At 40.8% G+C, this 21,874-nt stretch overlaps 2 protein-coding genes across 2 annotated transcripts; one reads left to right on the top strand and one right to left on the bottom strand.

Moving 5' to 3' along the window:
* The first annotated feature begins 539 nt into the window (after positions 1-539).
* On the top strand, positions 540-16,171 carry tprb (translocated promoter region b, nuclear basket protein). Its single transcript, XM_056764004.1, has 50 exons — positions 540-699; positions 969-1,073; positions 1,157-1,230; positions 1,321-1,417; positions 1,526-1,629; positions 1,740-1,904; positions 2,012-2,104; positions 2,211-2,291; positions 2,395-2,482; positions 2,641-2,781; positions 2,909-3,012; positions 3,357-3,554; positions 3,663-3,770; positions 3,853-4,082; positions 4,156-4,319; positions 4,421-4,563; positions 5,036-5,184; positions 5,288-5,450; positions 5,525-5,659; positions 5,739-5,879; positions 6,768-6,924; positions 7,040-7,206; positions 7,678-7,830; positions 7,916-8,236; positions 8,348-8,535; positions 8,761-8,908; positions 9,351-9,488; positions 9,595-9,726; positions 9,830-9,960; positions 10,062-10,272; positions 10,355-10,501; positions 10,601-10,799; positions 10,934-11,151; positions 11,234-11,307; positions 11,388-11,584; positions 11,670-11,972; positions 12,225-12,367; positions 12,493-12,573; positions 12,666-12,881; positions 12,999-13,136; positions 13,427-13,520; positions 14,150-14,310; positions 14,428-14,496; positions 14,594-14,685; positions 14,792-14,895; positions 15,006-15,104; positions 15,225-15,375; positions 15,484-15,596; positions 15,727-15,816; positions 15,936-16,171. The coding sequence occupies exons 1-50, from the start codon at positions 549-551 to the stop codon at positions 15,977-15,979; spliced, it is 7,113 nt and encodes a 2,370-aa protein (XP_056619982.1). The 5' UTR covers positions 540-548; the 3' UTR covers positions 15,980-16,171.
* prg4b (proteoglycan 4b) lies at positions 16,091-21,874 on the bottom strand. Its single transcript, XM_056764015.1, has 11 exons — positions 21,633-21,874; positions 21,266-21,382; positions 20,967-21,089; positions 20,362-20,400; positions 18,748-19,755; positions 18,045-18,128; positions 17,825-17,961; positions 17,563-17,716; positions 17,146-17,247; positions 16,690-16,812; positions 16,091-16,402 (listed from the first exon to the last, which is right to left on the bottom strand). Exons 1-11 carry the CDS (start codon positions 21,718-21,720, stop codon positions 16,284-16,286), a joined length of 2,094 nt encoding a protein of 697 aa, XP_056619993.1. The 5' UTR covers positions 21,721-21,874; the 3' UTR covers positions 16,091-16,283.

Below are 21,874 nucleotides of genomic sequence, written 5' to 3'. Positions count from 1 at the left end.
GAATGCTGTAACTTATGCTACGTCTCCATCGTGTGTTCACTTATTTGTTTTACTGTCATCCTAAGTAGAATTTAAAAATGTAATATATCAGTGTCAAACATACATGTGACTCCTCAGCTTTAACACCTGTAAAAAGACCAAAATCACGTTTACCTTTTCTCCTTCTGATATTTCACGACGGTTGGCACACCAGCTTTTGGTGAATTGCTGACACTTTTCTCCGCGCTTTTTGGTCTGGACCAATCACAGGTGTTTGTGGCTCATTAAGACGCTTTATTTTATTTAACCGTTAAACAGCGATTAAATAACCAACCATTAATTATCAAGCTTACACTTGGAATTATTGTTTTTACAACTAGTATAACTTACACGTTGTGTATAAATGTCTAGAGTTAAATAAAAATAAAAAATTGAAACGTTTATGCTGTTCCTTGGCAAATACCTCTTTCTGAGCCACCAAGCGCCCCCTGCTGAATTATTCGCTCGACAGGAAATGGTAATAAACAGTTACTCTTTCAGCGGAAGAGGAGGAGCCGGCGAGACGAAAAATGGCGGCTGTATTGCAGCAAATATTGGAGCGATCGGAAATTTCTAAACTCCAAAAAACTGTCCTGACTAAGTTAGAGAAGTACATTGCAGATCAACAATGTGAAATTGACTGTCTAAAGGCACACCAGGAACAAAACCGAGTGGACAGTGGTAAGGTTGTGCTGCAGCAGGCCAGGTCGTGTCGTAACATTATGATAAATGCTGTTAAAAACATAAACCATAAATATCGTTTTGTGACACGTTGAATGGTTTTGTTCTTTTCATAATACATGCACGTTCATTGAAAAAGCCTTGCTTGCTTGTTACAGCAGATCTTAACAGAAATGTTTTCTTTTACACCGTACGATCAGCTACATGGCTAACGTTAATATAATATAATGATTTTAGTTTGATTAAGTCCATATTCTCGTTTCCTAAAGAACAACAGTATTTTGACATCGAGAAGAATTTCGCAGAGAGCCAAGCTCACTTTGTGTCCCAGACTCAAGAGCACCAGACACTGAAAGAGGAGTCCAGGAAACTGGGTAAGCACATGGCTAAAACCACTTTTCTTTAACAAAGAACACTGAACCGGACTTCATTTGTATTTGTACTTTTCTTTTTTTAGAGGATGAGCTAAAATGTCTGCAAGAGAAAAATAAGGACCAGTCGTCTTCCCATGCTAAACTGGAATCACAACAGGTAACGTTAGCAGTGGATTTAGGCCTATTTATTTGTAGAGTTTGAGAAGAGGCTCTGTGTCTTGTTAATGTAAAGTTATTTTTCTTGTAGAATGAATTATCTAAAATCAAAGATGAGCTGGAGGGGGAAAAGAGAGAGCTCGTGCGGACCTTGGAGAGAAGATCACAGGAGATGGAACACCAAAGCGGTATTTAACAAGTTTTAAAAAGCTCTTGTTTTAGCGTTTCAAATATTGTTTTGCGCATTTAAATAATACTACTCCTTCGGATTAAAAAAACTTCACCAACATTTTCAGAGGACCTGAAGCGTCTTTCTGACAGACTGTTGGAGGTCAATGCTGAGAAGATGCAGCTTCAGCTCAAACTGGAAGAATCTGAAGCCTCTGCAGTCTCGATCAAGGTACAATACGAAAGATTCAGACTATTTCTTGCGATAGCAGGATCATCCACAGACCCCTATTTCTTTTCCAATTTAATTGCTGTTTTTATATTCTGTCTTGATTTATTCAGTATAAAGAGAAGCGAATGGAGCAGGAGAAAGATCTACTCCAGGGTCAAGTGACCTGGCTGAACACCGAGCTCAAAGCCAAGAGCGAAGAGCTGCTGACTCTCTCACGGCAGAGGGGCAGCGAGATCCTGGAGCTCCAATGCAGCCTTAACAACAGGGATGAAAAGGTACATCACTATCCTACTGTGTTTACTGATTATTTTATCTCGTCAAGCATGCTTAAATATATATTTAATGTGCTAGTCCATGTGTTAATCTTTTTATGCCCGTTTAGATCACCCGACTCCAAGATCAGGTGACCAGCCTGAAGGCGTCTAATGAGAACCTTCATAGGCAAACAGAGGAAATGATCTCCAAGCTAAAAGAGGTTTGTTTTGAAAGTCTGTTTTAGAGTTACCCACAACAGTTGAAATGTGAATTAAATTAATTTCGTTTTTTTAAATAATCTGTTGGGTGTGTCTTTTTATATTTAGGCAAAGGAACAACAAGCCAGTTTGGAGGAGAAGTTCAGCAATGAAATCAATGCAAATATCAAGATCTCAAATTTGTATAAGGTAAATGATGCCTGTTTTAGGAAATTGAAAGTGCATGTATTATATTTTTATTTAATCATAAGAATGCAAAGATCTCTTTGAATCCTGTGTTGATAATTTAAAGGGAGCGGCGGGTGATGCTGAGGCCAAGAGTGAGGAGCTCAGCAAAGCTGTGGAGGAACTTCACAAGCTTCTTAAAGAGGCTGGAGAGAGTAAGAACCGGTTCTATGATGTTAACAAATATCAAAAGGAATCAAGCAGTCTCCAAAGAGTAGATGCAGGATATAATGTCAGATAATTATGCCAATTTTCTTTCTATGTCATGCTTGTTTTCTCATGTTCGTAATAATGTGGTGTCTTCTGTGGACAGCTAATAAAGCTCTGGAGGTGAAGATGGAAGAGCTGGAAGAGTGCAAGAACAAGGAAATTGCTGAACTGAAAGAAATAATCCGCAGCCAGGAGAAAGAGTTGGATAATGCTAATGAGCTGCTGTCTGACGCCAAACACAGAGGTTAGAATCGCTGCTTTATCACGTGACCTTTTGACAAAAAATATTTGTAACGCTTGCTTTGGACATCACCTGCCCCCAAATGTTTTTTGAAGGAGTATTTATTGTTTTATTATTATTTGTGTGGTAGTTTCAGGAGCTTCTTCACATCTCACAGAGGAGCTGGTGACCACCATGTCCCCCACCGCAGCAGCGGTAGCCAAAATCATCAAACCAGGCATGAAGCTCACAGAGGTACTTAGCCATCCATGAAACTGTTTAATGCCTTAATGTAAAATATGTTTATTTAAGAATTAGAAATTCAATTTTACATTTGATGATTATTTTTGTGGCACTAAATTATAGTTCACATTTTAATGTTACTTTCTCCTTATTTGTAAATGCTTGAATTAAAGTCTCTTTAACAAATGTAAATATACAAATATAAATGTTTTCATTTACACGTGGAACTTGATGACAAATGTATGAAACCAACAATCATCAAAAACTGCTAGCATTTAAGACATAAATAATGCAAGTAAGCAATGTTATTCAGTGTTGCCGGTGTTCTGTTAAGGAATTTATGTCTGTTTGTGTAGATATATACAGCTTACGTTGAGGCGCAAGAGCAGTTGCAGCGGGAGAAGCTAGAAAACAAGCGTCTGCACAAGTACCTGGATGATATTGTTCAGGAGATGGAAGCCAAGGCGCCTATTCTCAAGAGACAGAGGGAGGAACATGAGCGCTTGCAGAAGTCTGTGTCTAGTCTCTCTGCTAAACTTGAGCAAGCTGTGGCGGTGAGGAAGAAATAAGCTTCTCACACTTTGTTGTGATGTGCATCATGTTGAATGTTGGCTGCTTTGGCCACACGTAGCTTTACAAATATACATTCTTTGATTATTCAGGAAGTCCACCGCTTGCAGAAGGAGGCGGATGAAGCCAACAAAAGTTCTTCTATGCTGACAAGAGACAACCAGAGACTTGAGGTGCAGCTGGTTGATACGGCTCAACAGGTGAGGATTATACATGTGCGTATTAGTTTCATAATCTCTGCAGCGCAACATTTTGATAAATACAATCTGTATGTCATCACAGGTTCGGGTTCTCCTAATCGAGCTGGAGGAGGCACGTGGGAATCACGTCATACGTGAGGAGGAGGATTTTGGTTCGGCTGATGTGAGCAGTACGTCCGAGGTGATCTCCCAGCATCTGGTCACATTCCGCAGCGTCGATGAGCTCCAGCAGCAGAACCAGCGCCTCCTTATGGCCCTCCGAGACCTCAGCGATGCAAAGGAGAAAGACGAGCTGGGGGGAGACATCATGAAGTACGTAAAAAACGAATCATGGGTCAGATGAAGACCTGAGCATGATGTTGAGAGCATGCATTCGTGTGTTTAGACGCAACGAGGTGGAGAAATATCTGGAGGAGCTTCAATGCGAGTTGGAGCAGTTGAAGGAAAAGAGAGCTCAAGATGTGCAGAAGGTCGATGCCGTTGCACGACAGAGGGACATGTTCCGCATGCTGCTGTCCCAGGCCACCGGCGTCACCTTCCCACAGCAAGGTGAGGTCACGTGTGCTCGTGCTTCACGACACAGCACTCCTGTTTCGATGCCCTGTGAGTTCTTAAATTTATTCGATTTTAATAAATTTGAAATTTAACAGGTGCTGTTACTGAGGAGCTCATGCTGACCTCCACCCCTCGTCGATCTCCAGCTGTCACACCCACTGCTGCCACCCCTACAACACTGGTTGCCACGGCGATCGAGAACACTGAGTCTGTAGAGGCCAGGGCTGCCCTGAAGCAGGTGGGCCATTCAGAGCAGGACATTAACTGATTTGCATTTTATGTCTTTGGATTGCTAAGTGGAATTACGGTTTAAACTGTAACCGATGTATTTATAGTGTAAATGCAAATTATTCATGTTTGGATTTCTGTCTGTGCAAGAATAACACTTAGAATTCACCCAAAAATGAACATGCTGTCATTAGATGCTCACCCTCTTGTCGTTTCAAACTTGTATGACTTTAGCAGAACACAAGAAAATATATTTTGAATAATGTTGTTAACCGAGCGGCAACGGCACCCATTCAATGCATTGGTTTTGTTTGCATATAACAGAACTAAATGGATGCAAATTCTCTTCATAATATTTTTTGTTTTGTGTTCTGTGGAAGAAGCAAAGTCATACAGGTTTGAAATGACAAGAGGGTAAGTAAATTATTACAGAATATTTTATTGAACTATACCTTCAATCTAAGCTTTTTACCTTTGGGCAGCTGCAAGAAGTCTTCGTGGTGTATAAGAAGGAAAAATTAGAGGCTGAGAAGTCTCTGACCAGGCTAAGTGAAAAACTACAGGACCAAGTGACTGAATTGCGCTCTGAAAACACCAAAATTGCCACGCAGCTAGAGTTCACCTCCAAACGGTATGTTTAGAGATATCATCCTGCTCACGCCATCCTCAAGCTTCTCTAAAAGTAGAATCTCGACGTAATGCTTGATGAACATTTGATGTGTTTTGTATGGCAGATATGAGATGCTCCAGGATAACGTGGAGGGGTACCGTAAGGAGATAGCTACTCTAAATGAGAAGAACCAGAAACAGTCTGCAACGATCCAGCAGAACCAACAGAGCATACATACCCTCACTCAAGATCTGCGTGTTGCATCTGAGAAACGTGCCCTTGCTGAGGTATGTCTGGTGAATTGATGTTTTGGTTTCTAATGGTTGTTAATTCTATCTAAAACGATTTGTGCATCTTTCAGCCTGAAGCAGAGAACCTGCGCAAAGAAAGAGACATGTTGAAGATGGTTGAGATCCGACTGACCCAGGAGAAAGAGTCTATTCAGGCCCAACAGCACGGCCAGAGCTTGCTGCTGTCCAACCTTAAATCAATACAGGTGATGAGCGGCTTTATGAAACAACTCCTCGTACTGTCTCACCATTTTAAGGAGATATTAAAAGTTGTTTACACCGTAGGCAACCCTTGAACGCTCGGAGACCGAAGTCAGGCAGCGTATGACGGCCCAGATCGAGAAGCAGGAAAGAGAGATCACTCAACTGCAGAAGAAACTTGAGAATGAAGTGGCACAGAAACACCTACTCGCACGCAATCAAGATGTGAGCACCCATCTCTCTTATTTCATCTTCTGTCCTCTTGTGTTCTCTATAGGTGCTTCGATCGGAGAAGCCTTATTCGACTCCCAAACTCAGTCAAATCTTCGCAGAGGTGTTAAGCAATGGGGATCATGTCATTTTGGTTATATGAGCAGTGGCGTAGCAGACAGGCATGCACTGCGCTATTTATGATGTAAAGAAATGGGACATTTTTAGGGTTGGCACGGAAACCTCCGGCACATAAGATGAATGTGTACACCCTTTCCAAACATTTGTCACTTATTGAATGTTTGGGCATTTAAAAATAAACTAACGCCTTCTCTTTAAATGCACAAAGTCTTAAATGGTAAGATGCTTTATTGCATTCCTCCTTTACATGTGCTAAATAAAGTCACTTTATTCCCGTTTGTAAAAAAATTATTCCTTATGATCGAGTAGTTGTAAACTTAGTTTTAAGGCGAGATCCGTTCTAGTTTTGTATAGCACTGCATTGTTACGTGGTGTTTAAGGAAAATTAATTTTAGTATTTGTGGCTTGTTTTAAAAATGTTTTTCCCCTGGATTTCAGACATTTTGCTTTAACACATTTATTTTGCACATTGTGACTTGACTCTGGCTTACCTCGTTTGTTTACTATAAAGATATTTTCTGTTCTAAACAAATTCTGTAAATTAATGTTTGATTGTTTTTTGGTGCATCAATGTTGCAATGTACCCTTAACCACCTGGTGTCATCTACACACGCACGCGCACGGACACACATGTCTGATTCGACCATAGGCAAGACATGACAATTCTGATCGACTATGTAAATTGTTAGTCGGGGACACCCCTAGTTCTCTATGTACCTTGGTTCACAATTTCCTTCCCTTTGCTGTCCCTCCTGCACACAGATGCAGCTGATGGATGCTAGGAAACAGCTGGAAACGCAAGCAGCTCAGTACCAGAGGAGCAGAGAACAGCTTATTTCCACCCAACTGGAGCTGGACAACCTGAGGGTGCAGATGAGTAGCGGTGATTTCCGACTTATGTCACCCACTGCGCACATAGGTAAGACATGATGCCCGCATGTAATCTACAAACGTATTTCAGGTTTGTTTTGCGGCAGAAGCTGAAACAAACAAGGGTTTGGGAGGCCACTCATTTTGTGAATGATCTCCTCCAGGTCTGCATAGTAGAGAAAGTGAGGTGGAGTCTCTGCGTGCCCAGCTGAATCATGCAGAAAAATTGGCAGATGAGCTGACCGAGCGACTGAAAAACGCAACTGCAAGTATGGAACAGTACAAAGACATGTGTCTGAACCTGGAGGAATCTCTGGATAAAGAGAAACAGGTGAGAGGAACCACTTATGACCTCCTATGTTTTGATTCATTAAAATGATTGTTTACCCAAAAACGATAATTTAGTCGTCATTTCAAACCTGTATGAATTTCTTTTTTAAAAAAACACAAAAGAAGCTATTTTAAAGAAAGTTGGAATACCAGCACTTCTATTGTATGGACACAAAACCAATGCAAGTGAATGGGGGGGGCCAGTTAACAACATTCTTCAAATATGTTTCTTGTGTTCTGCGGAAGAAAAAGTCATACAGGTTTGAAATGACAAGAGGGTGAGTAAATGATGATGGAATCTTCCTTTTAGGTGAACTATCACTTTAATGTGAAACTACAGAGACTGTACATTTATCATTCGTGAAACTAAATATTAAGCTTAAAATATTGATACTTAAAATAAAATATTTTCTATCAATAATCATAGTTGTTTTAATATTAAAGTATTTCTTTTTGGTTTTCTTGTTCTCAGGTAACTGAGGAGGTCCGCACATCTGTTGAAAGCCAGTTGGAGGTGGCTCGAGAGCAGTACAAACAACTGGAACAAACGCTCGTGGAGGTGGATAAGGAGAAGCAGAGCTTGCAGGAGGAGAGGAACAAAGCTGTCGCTGCCGTGGAGGAGCAGGTAGCGAGCTCTCACCAATGTTTTGATCTTTGAACTTTCAGGTTGACTTATACAGTGATTCACTTATATCTGTTCTTTATCTCAGCTGAGCGAGCTGAGAAAGTCTCTGAGCAGCCTGCAGGCAGAGCACCAGAGCATCCTGGAGAGAGCATCCATTTCTGCCGCCCAAGAGCAGCAGGCCATCCTGGACGGTCAGGAGCAAGCCAAACTTGCGGCCGAGGCCCAGGATAAGTACGAGCAGGAGATGTTGCTGCACGCGGCTGACGTGGAGGCCATGCAGGCTGCCAAAGCTCAGGCTCTGCAGGTTTCTCTTCTCAAACAGCAGCTGGAGGAGAAGATCCAGAGAACCAGCGCACAGCTGCTGGAGGGTCGTATCTCCTGGGAGGAGCAAGAGAAACTTCTTAAGGTACGTGCACTGGAATGCTGCAACAAACATGCGTCAAATAAAAGGTACTTCAGCTTCCAATGGAGAATAATTGTAATTTTTCACACATTGTTTCTTCACTCTCTGTGTCAGGAGGAACAGGGCAAGTTAGAGTCTCGCTGTGAGGATATGCAAAGGCAGAACGACCTCCTCCACGAGCAGATTCAGAATCTGAGTGGCCAGCTGGCCGGTCTGCTGCAGAGAGCAGCCAATGAGAGTCCCCTTAACATCTCGCTAACGGAGGAGGGCAAGTCTCAGGACCAGCTCCTGGAGATCCTCAGGTGAGCATCTGTTCCCTTTAGTCCACCTCAGCACACTTGCCAATATCATTGCTTTGTCTTTATTCACATAATGCCTAATAAAGGATTAATAAATGAATCCGATAGGGGGAATACACAAGGAAATGTTTGACTTGTTTCTACCGAGGTTTCCTCAAGATATTTCATAGTCTTTCATTGTTTTCTCATTCAAGGATGTTCACTCATTTCTACTGCCTCTCTCTGCAGGTTTGTGCGGCGAGAGAAGGAGATCTCAGAGTCTCGGTATGAGGTGGCTCAGGGGGAGAGTCTGAGGCACAGGCTGAGAGTGGAGCATCTGGAGAGAGAGCTGAAGGACCTGCAAGAGAACATGAATGCTGAGAGAGAGAAGATGCAGGTCAGAATGGAGGCCAATTTTAAAGGGATTGTTCACCAAAGTTTTTAATGAATTTACTCAATTTTAGTTGTTCCAAATCGGATTTAAATGTCTTCTCATAAACACAGAGAAAGATATTTGGAAGAATGCTTGTAACCAAACAGTTCCTAGCCACCATTGGCTACCATGGTAGAAACAAATGACATGGTAGTCAAAAGTATCCTCGTACTTGCTTTCTTACATTCTTCAAAATATAACAGAACATAGAAATGTATAAAGAAAATGTTTCTACTATGGTAGTGAATGGTCTGAATATATTTTATTGTGTTCATCAGAACAAAGAAATGTATACAGATTTGGAACAACTTATGGGTCATTGCTGAGCAAACTGTTCCAGCTTTCATTACAGCGATAAAAAGTTTGTTCGCATTTGAAAACATTTCTAATTGTTATTTGTCTAAAGGTGACTGCAAAGACACTGGCTCAGCATGATGAGCTAATGAAGAAGACTGAGACCATGAATGTGCTCATGGGAACCAATAAGATGCTGAGAGAGGAGAAGGAGAAGCTTGTGCAAGAACTGGAGGAGACTCAGGCCAAGGCAAGACTGGGCAGATATTTTTGATCACAGTCTTTTTTATTTAGGCACTTTGTAATGTGCATTTGGTTATATTTGATCACCAATCGTTTTGTGTTTTGGTTCACAGATGCGGAAACTGGAGTCAGATGTCAAACCCATGCAGGAGTCCATCACGGAGCTGAGCGAGAAGAGCGGCGTCTTACAGGCAGAGAAGAAGCTTCTGGAAGAGGACATCAAACGTTGGAAAGCTCGTACTCAGGTCAGAAGCGTCTCTATACCCTGAGAGGTTTCGCCTTTGTTTGAAAACCATTGAAGATGTCATAAATGACAATTACTGGACGATTCTTTCATCTTCTCTGCAGCATCTGGTGAGCCAGCAGAAAGACACTGACCCAGAGGAGTACAAGCGCCTGCATTCTGAGAGGGAGGTGCACATTAAACGGATCCAGCAACTCACAGAGGAAATAGGCCAGCTCAAAAAGGAGGCTAGCAGGTTGGAACCGTTCCTTTCTGTCCACGGCTAAAGTCTCAGTGCACAAAATGTCTCCTTTATCCTAATGTTTTATGCATTTCTCTTCATTTTGCTATCTGCAGGAGCAGTGGGTCATTGACCATGCTGCAGTCTCAGGTACAGAACCTAAGGGAGAACCTTGCGAAGGTGATGCTGGAGAAAGACACTCTAAAGAAGGACCAGGAGGCCAAAGTTCTGGACATTCAAGAGAAAGTCAAAACCATCACGCAGGTCAAGAAGATTGGCAGGCGGTATAAAACTCAGTATGACGAGCTCAAGGTTGAATATGACAAGGTACGTCACAGTCTTTTATAATGAACGTTGTTTATATTGTGGGCGGGTGGTAAAGGGTTGATTTTGGTTGGGTTTTGTGCAGCTGGTAGCCGCTGCAGCTTCCACACCAGCTCAGGATCAAGAAGCCCAGCAAGCATCCGCTCAAGAACTTCAAGCCCTCAGGGAGTCCCTCAGCCAATCAGGAAACCGGTCAAGGGAACTCGAAGGCCAGCTGGAGAACCTCAATAGGGTGAGAACATTACATGGATTGGTTTGGGTTTTAAGGCGTTTTGTATTACATATACATCATATTTACGCTCTTATTGCTTATATATGTTGTGTCATGAAGACCGTGAGCGAGCGGGAAGCAGAGGCACGCAGTGCACAGGAACACGGCTCTCGTCTGCAGGGGGAGCTAACGCGCCTCAGACAGGAGATTCATGAGAAGTGTTCTCAAGAGGAGCGGCTCAGACAGCAGCTGGGTGAAAAGGAGGAGAGGACCAAGAAGGCTATAGTAATGGCAAAGCAGAAGATCTCCCAGCTTACCAGTAAGAATCCAGACTGGAAAAACTAAGAACATAGAGTCCGCACTGTTTTTGGTCTTAGCTTGTCATCAACTTGAAACATAGGATAGTTGGATGCTTGTCAGTGTTTTTCTTTTGTGGTCGACGTCTTTATCCAGGTCAAAAAAATCAGCTCCAGAATGAAAACGAAGAACTTAAGCAACAAAAAGAGGAGCTTAAGCAACAGAAAGAGGAGCTGGAGGTACGTGTTAACGCACTGATGTCTCAATATGAGGGACGCTTTAGCAGACAGGAGAGAGAGCTGCGAGACCTTCGCGAGCAGCATGAGAGACATGGAGAGCAGAGAGACGAGCCCGTGGAGCAGGGCTCCAGCAAGGTAACATCATGGTCTTTGAATTCCAAACATACAGCTTAACTGCTTCAAGTGCTGTAATGTTTGTTTTTTCTTCTGTGTTCAGACCCATGAACAGCAAAGGACAACAGAACAGCGACAGATCTCCCTAAAGACCACACCAGTGGCTGAAAGAGGAAGGTACATCACTTTTCTTATTATTGAAATATCTCGAAAACTGCACCTGCCGAGCTTTTACACGCCTCACATTCTCTTTACAGCGCAAGCACTTCTGAAACTCCAACTGCCAACATAAAACCCACACCGGTGGCAGCAACACCCAGCAAGCCTCCCGCCATCCCTGGGAATAAATCAACCCCGAGGGCCAGCATCAAACCCATGATCACGCCTGCCCCGTTGCCTACCCCTACACCCACTGCCACAGTCATGCCCACAACACAGGTGGAGAGCCAGGAAGGTGAGCCGGTTGACTGTCAAAAATGTTAATCGAACAAATCGAGAGTAAATGTTCATGTATTCTATCTCTCCTTTGACTCTTGCAGCAATGCAGTCATCTGAAGCTCCGATGGAGCATGTGACGGTGTATGGTAGTGCGAGCGGTTCAGTGAGGTCAACTAGTCCTAATGTTCAGACCTCGTTGGCTCAACCTTTGCTAAACGTTCAACAGCAAAGCCAAGCCACTGCATTTATTCAGCCTACCCAGCAGCAAACTCAGCCTCCTGCCGAACCGTCCAACCAGGAGCCGGCAGCTGCTGTTATGATACCGGCCTCACAGTTAGACAGGCCTCTGTCGACATCCACTGGTATCTGGAGCACAGCGGCTAGTACAAGCAGTACTAGTACAGGTAATACAAATTCTGGAAGAATTTGTTCAAATACGATGTGACACTTTATTTTGTGGAAAATAAAAGATGATATTTTTAGAAATGTGGTTTTGCGTTCATTCAAATGAGGTCAATGGGGGCCAGTTACTAACTTTCTTGAAAATATCATCTTTTGTGTTCTGCAGAGGAAAGTCATACAGGTTTTAGAATGAGAAAGAATTTTTATTTTTGGGTGAACTATCCTGTTTTCATGTGGGCATCTCTCTTTTGTAGTGACCGCTTCTTCCAGTAACACCTTGAACAAACGTCCTCGTGAAGAAGAGCAAGAGACCATTTTAGCTGACACACAGTCCCAGGATGAACCCATTGACACCCCAATTTGCAAAAGGGTCCGCATCCATAGAGTCGGCCTAGAGGTGAGCTCACACAGTAATGGACTCTGAAGTTTGCTTGTGGTTAGTTTTAATGTTATTCTGCACATGCATCAATGCATGCCAAAAACATGTTGAGGCTTCCTGACATTCTGTTTCTACTTCTTTAGGAAGAAGGCTTGACTGAGGACAGCACCGAGGCTGAGAGCGTTGTACCAGGGGAGAGCCAAGACACCTCTGATGCTGGACAGGTAATGCCAGGAAGATAACTTAAGACAAACAGGAAGTTTTTGAAGAACATGAACGGTCAAGTTTGAAATGGTGGTGATATTCCTGTGTAAAGGAGTTTGAGAGCTATACTTTGGAGATGATGGATGAGATGCCAGGACCATCGCAGTCTGTTCCTGGAGATCAACTTCTGCCACATACCTTTGAGAGCCATCGAAGCCCAGAGGGGACCGAGCATAACGTCATAGTCATTGGTAGTGACACAGACAGTGAGGAAGACCATGAAGAATCAGAGGAGGAGGAGGAGGACGAAGAGGAGGAAGAAGAGCCGGTATGAAGACATATCACAGTTCATTATTTGTAGCACTAAAGTGTATCAGTATAGAATAACAGAATAACACTTTTCTCTTGTACTGAAAATGTCAAGTTTGTTTGCCTGTCTTTTTAGGATTATGGAGAGGAAGAGGAGGAAGAGGAGGAGGAAGATGATGATGACGAGGAAGATGATGGTATCGGGGAAGAGGAGAGCAATGAAGGGAGTGGAAGTCGAGATGGCGATGAGGTCTATGAGGGCGATGACACAGAGGTACACATCCCAACATTTTCCAAACCACTAAGCAGCAAGAATTTTTATAGGTTTGGATAAAACATGTTTCCCAAGGCCAGCTGTTTTAAATGATCTAGGCTCAGTTTGCTGTTGTGAAATGCTGTGACTAGGCGAGTATTGCTTTATTTGGCGAGAGATTTTTCCAGAGTACATTGGTCATTGTTGTGCTCCCGAGACAGATGTTTTCTGTTTACATATGATGAGGCAATGAAGCAGAAATGTTTCTACTAATTGTGCCCATTTTCCTCCATCCGCTTCTGTCTCATCAGGGTCCAGATCCCACAGATCCAGGAACTGAGACTGAGGAAAGTCTCGGAGCGACAGACTCCACCCAACGTTTGGCAGATTCTCAGAGCACCAGCTGTAAGTTACTGTAACCTTACCATTGCTGTCTGAAAGGTCGTTTAGTAATGTCTACATTCACATCTGATAAATTATTACACTTCATTTGAAAATATGTTTTCAATTTATATTAAAATAGGCCTTTGCCCTTAATGGTGAGGAGTTTGCTTTTTACTAAAAACATTAAATGTGACGTGAGTAACTACAAATCTGGCATGAGATTATCAAAACAGTATAATGATGTAAAATCTTGAAATGTTTTTTTATGGTAATTTTTTAGTTTTTTACTTGATATAATACTAAGGATGCAAAATATCCTTTTTTTATATTTTAATTTACATATCGTCAAGATTGGCAATAACTAAATGATTTTATTACTTCAAATAGTTTCTTTAATCAATTTTAGGTTATATACCTGTGATACAGAGGGGTGTTTGGTTTTCCCACAAAAAAATGAAGCGTGTTAATTTTCCAATTTTGTAATATAAACTTGATTTCTAAGCATTATTGAATTGCATATTATGTTATTAAGCAAGTTAATGAATCACATTTTTCTTCAATAACTTGAAGTCTTATACAGTACATACAAGTAGATGTTTTAAACACTTTTTATTTATGTATCTTTATATCATCTGCATGTGACACCTCAGTTGAAACGGGCACATTGGAGGCCTTTGCAGCAGATCCATCTGTCACCAGCTCCGCCCCCCGAGTGCCACTATCACCCAGGAGGCCCCAGCACTCTCTGCCACCTCGACTTAACATCTTATGCACATCTGCTCAAGAGTTTGGACCACCTGCTCAAGTCCAGGTGTGTGCAAAAGCTATGTGCACAGCGTAACGTGTTTGTCTGTGCTTTTTTTGTTTTGTTTTTATGAAGCATTGCCTGTTGTGTGCTTTTAAAACATAACTCCGCATGTGTCTGCAGCGTCTCCCAGTTCGCCATCAGACAGCAGGGCGAGGCCTTCACCTTAACCCTGGAATGGCCAGTAGTGAAGTGAGTTTTTTTTAAGTGTTTGTGCTGCGCGTTTGAACACAAGCGCCAATGCCTGATGTCTTTCAATCTCTTGTCATCTTTTCTGTTTGACTCGTAGCAACAGCATTTCTTCGAAGAGGATGATAGGATGGTTCCCAGCACTCCTACACTACTTCCTCCTCGCTCTGAAGGATTTGCTGAAGCAATGCAGTAAGTGTCTGGTCTTTTACACAATAGCAGTAAACTTAAGATTGTTGTTAGTGTGTAGGTTTGAGTTTTGGTCTCGTCACGTGACCGGCTTCTTGGCGTTATGAAGTTATACACAGGTCGCAGGTGTGTCGCGGTTTCGCTTTGGCCCTTCAGATGACCTCCCACAGGCCACCTCCACCCATTCAGACCCTGGCCAGATACCTTCACAAGGTAGCATGCCTCTTCGTGCCTCCCTGTTCCTCAGAAATATTACCTTGCATGAAGTGCTATGTGTGCCACAGGTCGTGGTCAGTTATTTTAAGTGATTGGGTTTTCTGCAGGTTTAGGCATGTATGAAAGTTCTGTTTTCCTTGGCGGTCATGAGGATGAGTCAGGGGGGCGCAGCGTGCCCACAACCCCACTACAGATCTCCGCTCCAGGTAGGCTATATATATATATTGGTATTAATATACATCGTCCTGTCATGTATCTAATGCTATATGAGATTGAAGTGCTAAGTCTTTAAACATTGTGTTGAAACATCTCTTATTTTTATTCAGTGACTTTTCTATCAGGTACGTCTGAAGTGACCGAACATGCTTCTCAGTCTGTGCCCATGGTGAGCACCTCCACTCCTGGTCTGAGCGCTCCAGCGGGCCCTAGTGGCATGGAGGACCGAGACGATATGTTCATGGAGGCAGCAGGAGACAGGTGTCATAAGGAGTCTAAATTATAAAAAAAATATTTCTGAAAGATCATAATGGATATGGAACTGGTAGCACATGGTGTATTTTAAGTTGTGTTTGTATGATTTAACAGTGCTGAAGCTTCATTCGAGCCCGTGTCTCAAACTGAGGCAGATGAACCAGCACAGCCTTCAGATGAGGCCAGTCTACCCTCCACTAGCCAGGAACCTTCCTCTAGTTCTGCAGGTAATTCTTTATGAGAAAGCTCATATGAAAGATGTGATGCATCATCATATTTCATAAGTTATGTTATAACAAAAGGTTTTAATTCATTTTAATATTTTCTATATTGCATAAAAAACATCACTTCTCAAAGATACGAGCAGCTCTCAGCCTCCCAAAGCGAGAACTGGGTCGGGCAGACAGTGGACTACCGGTCGTTCTGGCAGGAATTTCGTAAGGAGACGTAAGACCATGCTTGTTTATTTTTTTTAAACATCTCACTGATTATGGCATTTTTAGGCATCACATTCATCAATTAATGTGAATTTAACAGAAACCCCAAAATATTTTTTTCTGAACCAGGTGGATCAGGTGTGACGGGTGTGAGGGGACGTTTTGCCAGATGAAGCATCTCCATTCCAGTCGCTGCATCAACGCAATGTTAACTGACACTGTTTCAAAAAAGCAGCCTGATCATTGTTCTGCTTCAAGGCTTAATTCAGTGAATTATAATCGTGTTCTCTTTTTGTCGGTTGTGACCAACCCTTTTATTTTAAGAATTTTACATCCGTACAATAAAATATTTTGCTTTGGAATAACTTCTGTCATTCCTTGATGTCTCTTTAGCATTTATAACAAAAAGAACTTCTGCAAAGAACACAGCAAAAAGTGCATCATTAGAAATCAAATGTTTACATTCATTTCATGAGGTCAAACTTTGTTGGACTGTGGACATTTGAAGAAGCTGTTTGCTGTTTTTTCCCTTTGGCCGTTAGCAGATTTTAGGATCACTGGTTTTTCCCTTTCCATTTTCATGCTGTAGTGTTTTTCTGTGGAAGAAAAGAAGAGATTATTTCCAACTAATTTGCAATATATAATGTCACATTGATGTGATCTAATGATCAAACTTTGAGCCACATTTGTCAGGCATTCAGCTGTGCTCTGTAACATTTAACAACACAAGAACAACATTTCCTTTGTAGTCCTAAGTGCCACCTTACAAATATATTGTATGTCAAGCATACTCCACCCAACATCCGTATTAATATATCCGTATATGTGACTGCAAACGGTGCCAGGAATTTTTACCCGCTTTAATGACCGATCCAACACTTACCTTGAGAGAACACGTAATATTTGTATCCCTCTCTAACCCTCGATGGCACAGAAATGGCTGAGGTCACTACAGATGGAAATCCTCTCCAGGTTTGAGAGATAGTGATCTCTCTCCCCAGAGAGTCTAAAAAAAGAATGCTCAAAATTAGAATACAATCTTTAATCCGTTTAATACTCTCTTTTTGTCGGAGTTAATAATTCTGTCAAAAGTCATTTATAAAACAAATGAAGAGGTGTGATGTGACTTTTCTATGATGGTGAAACTTCTGTTCCAGGAAGTACTATACACAGTTTTAACCTTTCTACGAAACATGTTTACACAAACTCTTATCTACACACAAACATTAAGAACTCTGTCTTGACAAACACTATAATTTCCTAGTATTCTCTGACTGATCTGTAAATTGCCATGTGAACCTAAATAGTGTTTTATAATTGTAACTTTGTGGTTCCTTACCTAAATCTCTTCTGAATCTATTCCTTATTGTAAATCTAGGAATTGTTGGCTTTGACCCACAACTTGGAGTAACTTGGTAGGTGTACTTTTGAGCCCGACCCCCTGCAGAAATCAATACACAAGTCAATATTGGACATCCGTGGTGCATACATTTACTCTTAAAAAGGTTGCTATATGAATGCTGTCATGCTGTTCAATCTTTTGGTGAACAACAGGTTCTTTGTAGTGGAAAATATAAATAAATAAATATATGTATAAGAAATGGTTCGACTGAAAGTTTTTCTCAGAGGCAACACTGTAAAGAACCCTTTTAGCACCAATATTTTGAGTATAATTAAACTGTGTCTGCTTATAAGTAATGATTCAGCAAAGTTATATTCTAAAAAAGAACATATCTGTGCATTTGTTGATTCAAACCTCTTTTGAAGAAGATTACAACCTCTCTTCGGCTTCTGTACTGAGGTATGGATAAAGCAGCTGTGATGTGATTGAGCTGCCCAAAGCCCTTTGTGATGGGTTTAGGGTAGCCATGATTCATTGTGCCATCCTCAAACCTCCAGTACCTATTTCCCTGTGAAATATGCACAAGTATTATCAGATCACAATTAGTCACACTTACGGTTTGTTATTTTTGGGTGTGATGCAGTAATTTGTGTTTTTCTACTGGCTGGGTAAGCACCTTGAAGAAATAGGTATTCCCCTGGCAGTTGCAACGTGTGAAAACAGTATCAATGGGAGATGGGATTCCCCACACGCTTTTGATCAACCGAGGAGGATCAGGATTTCTTTCTTTGTCCAGTGTCCAAAAATAATGACCTGGAAAGGAAAAAACGTGATGTATTCCACCGCAGAAAGAATCATATAAGATAGATTTTGTGTACTGAATATCTGGAACTGACCTCTGAATGCAACCATGGTGCCGTTTTTGAGTGTAGTCAGACCACTGATGGGACGCCCACTGCAGAGATCAGTGTCATAGTCGTCTAAAAGAGTGTTTTAAAATGAAAAATAAATATTTCCTGGTATAAAAACAATATTTCATGTCCAACAGTTCATGGATGCTTTTTAAATGTCCAGTGTATAAAATTTACCGGCATCTAGGGGTAAGTTTGCGATTGCAACCAGCGTTTCACTCCACCAAACCTTTTTGACGAACTATGGAGGCTGACAGAGCACTAACTTTTATCCAAAGCGACTTACATTGTATTATTCTATATATTTGCTTCTAAGTATGTGCAATCCCAAGGGATCGAACCCACGACCTTGTGTTGTTAACACAATGCTCTTCTTTTCCGAAAGAGGTTACACATTTATGAACTATTATAGAAACAACTTGGCAAATGCCATTTAAAGGGGACCGGCGCTGTATGTGGATAGAAATAGCTCATTCAAGGTAATAAACTTAAAGCTTCATTATGTAAGGTCTTTATACACCTCTGAAGACATAGTTATGTATATTATATTCCATCTCTGTCAATACTGTTGATCCTCCGAAAAATTACACACTTGACCTTTAAAGAAACTCTAAAAATATAGAATGTATCTGGTATGTGAAATATTTTGTTGTAAAACACAATTTGTATTTGGAAATCCAAGTCTTACCAGATTGGAAATCGTTATTTATTTTTTCATTGACTGAACTTGGTTTAGTTGGTTTCTGTGTTGGTTTAATTGAGCCAGTCAAACTAAGATCCTGTGGGTACAAACTGTCTTTTGTGGGATTGATTTGAAGGGCTGTACCAGGAGTCAATATTGTACTTGCTGAACCTACACTGGGTGCAGTACTTGTAGTGCTTTCTGTTGGTATGGTGCTTGTAGGACTTTTTGATGTTACAGTGCTTGTAGGATCCTCTGTAGATACGATTCTTTTAGGCAACTCTGTTGTCACGGTGCTTGTGGGTTCCTCTGTAGGTGCTGTACTCAAAGGATTCTCTGTTGTCACGGTGCTTGTAGGTTCCTCTGTAGGTACAGTACTCAAAGGATTTTCTGTTGTTACGGTGCTTGTAGGTTCCTCTGTAGGTACTGTACTCAAAGGATTCTCTGTTGTCACGGTGCTTGTAGGTTCCTCTGTAGGTACAGTACTCAAAGGATTCTCTGTTGTCACGGTGCTTGTAGGTTCCTCTGTAGGTACAGTACTCAAAGGATTCTCTGTTGTTACGGTGCTTGTAGGTTTCTCTGTAGGTACAGTACTCAAAGGATTTTCTGTTGTTACGGTGCTTTTAAGTTCCTCTGTAGGTACAGTACTCAAAGGATTCTCTGTTGTTACGGTGCTTGTAGGTTCCTCTGTAGGTACAGTACTCAAAGGATTCTCTGTTGTTACGGTGCTTGTAGGTTCCTCTGTAGGTACAGTACTTATAGGACTCTCTGTTGTTATAGTGCTTGTAGGATCCTCTGTAGATACAATACTTGTAGGCATCTCTGTGGGTACAGTACTTGTAGGACTGTCTGTTATGGTGGTTGTAGGTTCCTCTGTGGGTACTGTGCTAGTTGAACTCACTGTTGAAATGATTGTTGTTGTACCCTGTGATTTAAATATGGTTGTTGGACGCTCTGATGATACTGTGCTTGTTGTATCCTCTACTTCAGATGGACTTGTCTCAATAGGGGCAACTGTTTGATAAAGAAGTGAATCGTTTAAGCAATTATTTCTAAATGTATTTATACTTTTTTGTCAAAAAGTACTGCAGTTCATGGTGTTTTGCATATACAACAAATATATCCAACATAACTGCTCAACAGGAACACTTTTAATCTTATTTCTAAATCTCTTGCGACCGCTTAAAAATACATTTTAACTTAATATACAATAAATGTCAGTAAATTAACCCAAACCAGATCAGTCTTGGTAGAAAAATATAAAGAAATATACACAAACGACCATTCTAATCATTGGCACATATGCAGTATTAAAGGCATAGGTCATCCAAAAATGCAACTCTAAAAATGGAAACTTTTCGTAAGTTGTCCCAACAGAACTTTGGAACGGCATGTAAACAAATCACAACCAATTCTGATTCTGGGCTCATTTTTTTCTTCAAGGTATTTGCTTAAGTTAACTACATTCAATTTCACTGTCATAACTGATCAATTCTGCCCTTAATGCAATTACATTGGGACATTTTTAATATTCAACTAAATTTCAAAGATTTTCCATTTCCATAATCTCTGTTTACTCATACTTCAGGAAGATTTTGAGAAACGAAGAGAAAGACTTACTTTGTTCTTCATCGTCGGACATATCTTCATTGGATGATTCTACCAAAAACCAAGGTTATGTGTATAAATTGTACAACAAAAATGAACAAGTACATTAAAGTAACAGTACAAAAATTTTGATTAGGTTAATTATGAGTCGTGGCAAAGCCTCAGTAATTTTACATGCAGGTTTTTTTATTTATGCATAAGTTAGAGATCCTTACTGCTGGGGAGACTGTGCTTCTTGGCTTTAAGTCTATAATAGCCACACAGATGTAAAACCTAAGATCAGGCGAATATTAAAGCTAAATTAACAGCATGCATGCATGGAAAGCGATGGTCAGGTGTTATATTTATCCAAACTGTTGACAGTATTAACCAATTTCATATTTGTTAATGATATTAATGTGGTTATAAAATATAATGAATAAATGATCATTAATAATCAATCCATATATTATATTATGTAGGTTATACATTTTCACAAGATAAGTGAGATAATGCTGTTAGTTGTCGCATACGTGCCTGAAAGGTTTCAAAGATTTTTTAGGGATCATTTTAAACACATTTGAACAAGCATTGTTGTTACGGTACACCCAAATAGTTTGTTTAGTTTATATTCTTACCTTCTACCAAACACTGTCTCTCATAATCAGAACAGCATTGATTAAATGTGGTACACTCAATATCACAGTGACATGCATTGCCTCTGTTAAAAGGCTCCCCACAGCGTCCATTGCATGAATTCCCTGTGATCAGAAAAAAAATTGTAAATCGTACTACAACATAGTCTAGTAATGTAGAAAGTGTTGCTTACATTTGTCCAAGTGTGACTAAAAAAGTTACTTGTTATTTTGAACATAAGAGCTGTCCAAAACAATACTAATAATAAAACAACCCAGAGGAGGATTCATAAGAAACCTACTTGTGGTACAGAGGTCTTCAAAGTCTGGACAGCATTCATTAAGTCCCAGACACTCATTATCACATTGGCATAAACTTCCTTTATAGTAGCCGTGTCCACAACGTCCCTGACAGCTTCCTGGATAGAGAATAGTGTTGGTTTTACAAAAAATATGTCTTTATTTATAAAAAACAAAGAGTACCATTTATGTTAGACTATATCCAAAAACAAGCACAAAGTGAATTTAGGATGACTTCTTATAAAAATGGGTTAATTATTCACAGTGTCAATATAACCCAGTGAGAAAACAAATCTCTTTTATTATGACAGTAAACACACCATATTGATTAAATATAACAAATATTTAAGTTGATAGAAAGATACTTACTCGGATTTGAACAACCGACGGACGCACAAGTAAACAGTAAAAGAAAGGACAAATATTTGGCCATCTCTGGTATTTCCACTGTTCTCATCACAGACAATAATGCAGTCACATGAGATCTTTTACAAAATGAATGAAGCGTTAAGATACTATCTTCTGTCTTTCTGTTTTCTTTCACCTGCTGTGGGAACACTCATGTTTATATAGAGGCAGAATGTATTGGTGTTCCTCTATTGGGTCGGGTC

This window comes from Triplophysa dalaica, chromosome 13, assembly GCF_015846415.1.
Source record: "Triplophysa dalaica isolate WHDGS20190420 chromosome 13, ASM1584641v1, whole genome shotgun sequence".
Lineage (NCBI taxonomy): Eukaryota > Metazoa > Chordata > Actinopteri > Cypriniformes > Nemacheilidae > Triplophysa > Triplophysa dalaica.
This window is presented reverse-complemented; position numbering and strand designations above follow the sequence as displayed.

Bases quoted from the DNA above. Each gene is read 5' to 3' on its own strand.
- tprb (XM_056764004.1), top strand. From the start codon at position 549: ATGGCGGCTGTATTGCAGCAAATATTGGAGCGATCGGAAATTTCTAAA. The intron at 7,207-7,677 runs GTGAGAGGAACC...TCTTGTTCTCAG, and splicing joins CTCTGGATAAAGAGAAACAG to GTAACTGAGGAGGTCCGCAC. The intron at 13,521-14,149 runs GTAAGTTACTGT...GTGACACCTCAG, and splicing joins AGATTCTCAGAGCACCAGCT to TTGAAACGGGCACATTGGAG.
- prg4b (XM_056764015.1), bottom strand. From the start codon at position 21,720: ATGAGAACAGTGGAAATACCAGAGATGGCCAAATATTTGTCCTTTCTT. The intron at 21,090-21,265 runs GTAGGTTTCTTA...TTCTGATCACAG, and splicing joins TGAAGACCTCTGTACCACAA to GGAATTCATGCAATGGACGC. The intron at 18,129-18,747 runs GTAAGACTTGGA...ACACTCTTTTAG, and splicing joins AAATAACGATTTCCAATCTG to ACGACTATGACACTGATCTC.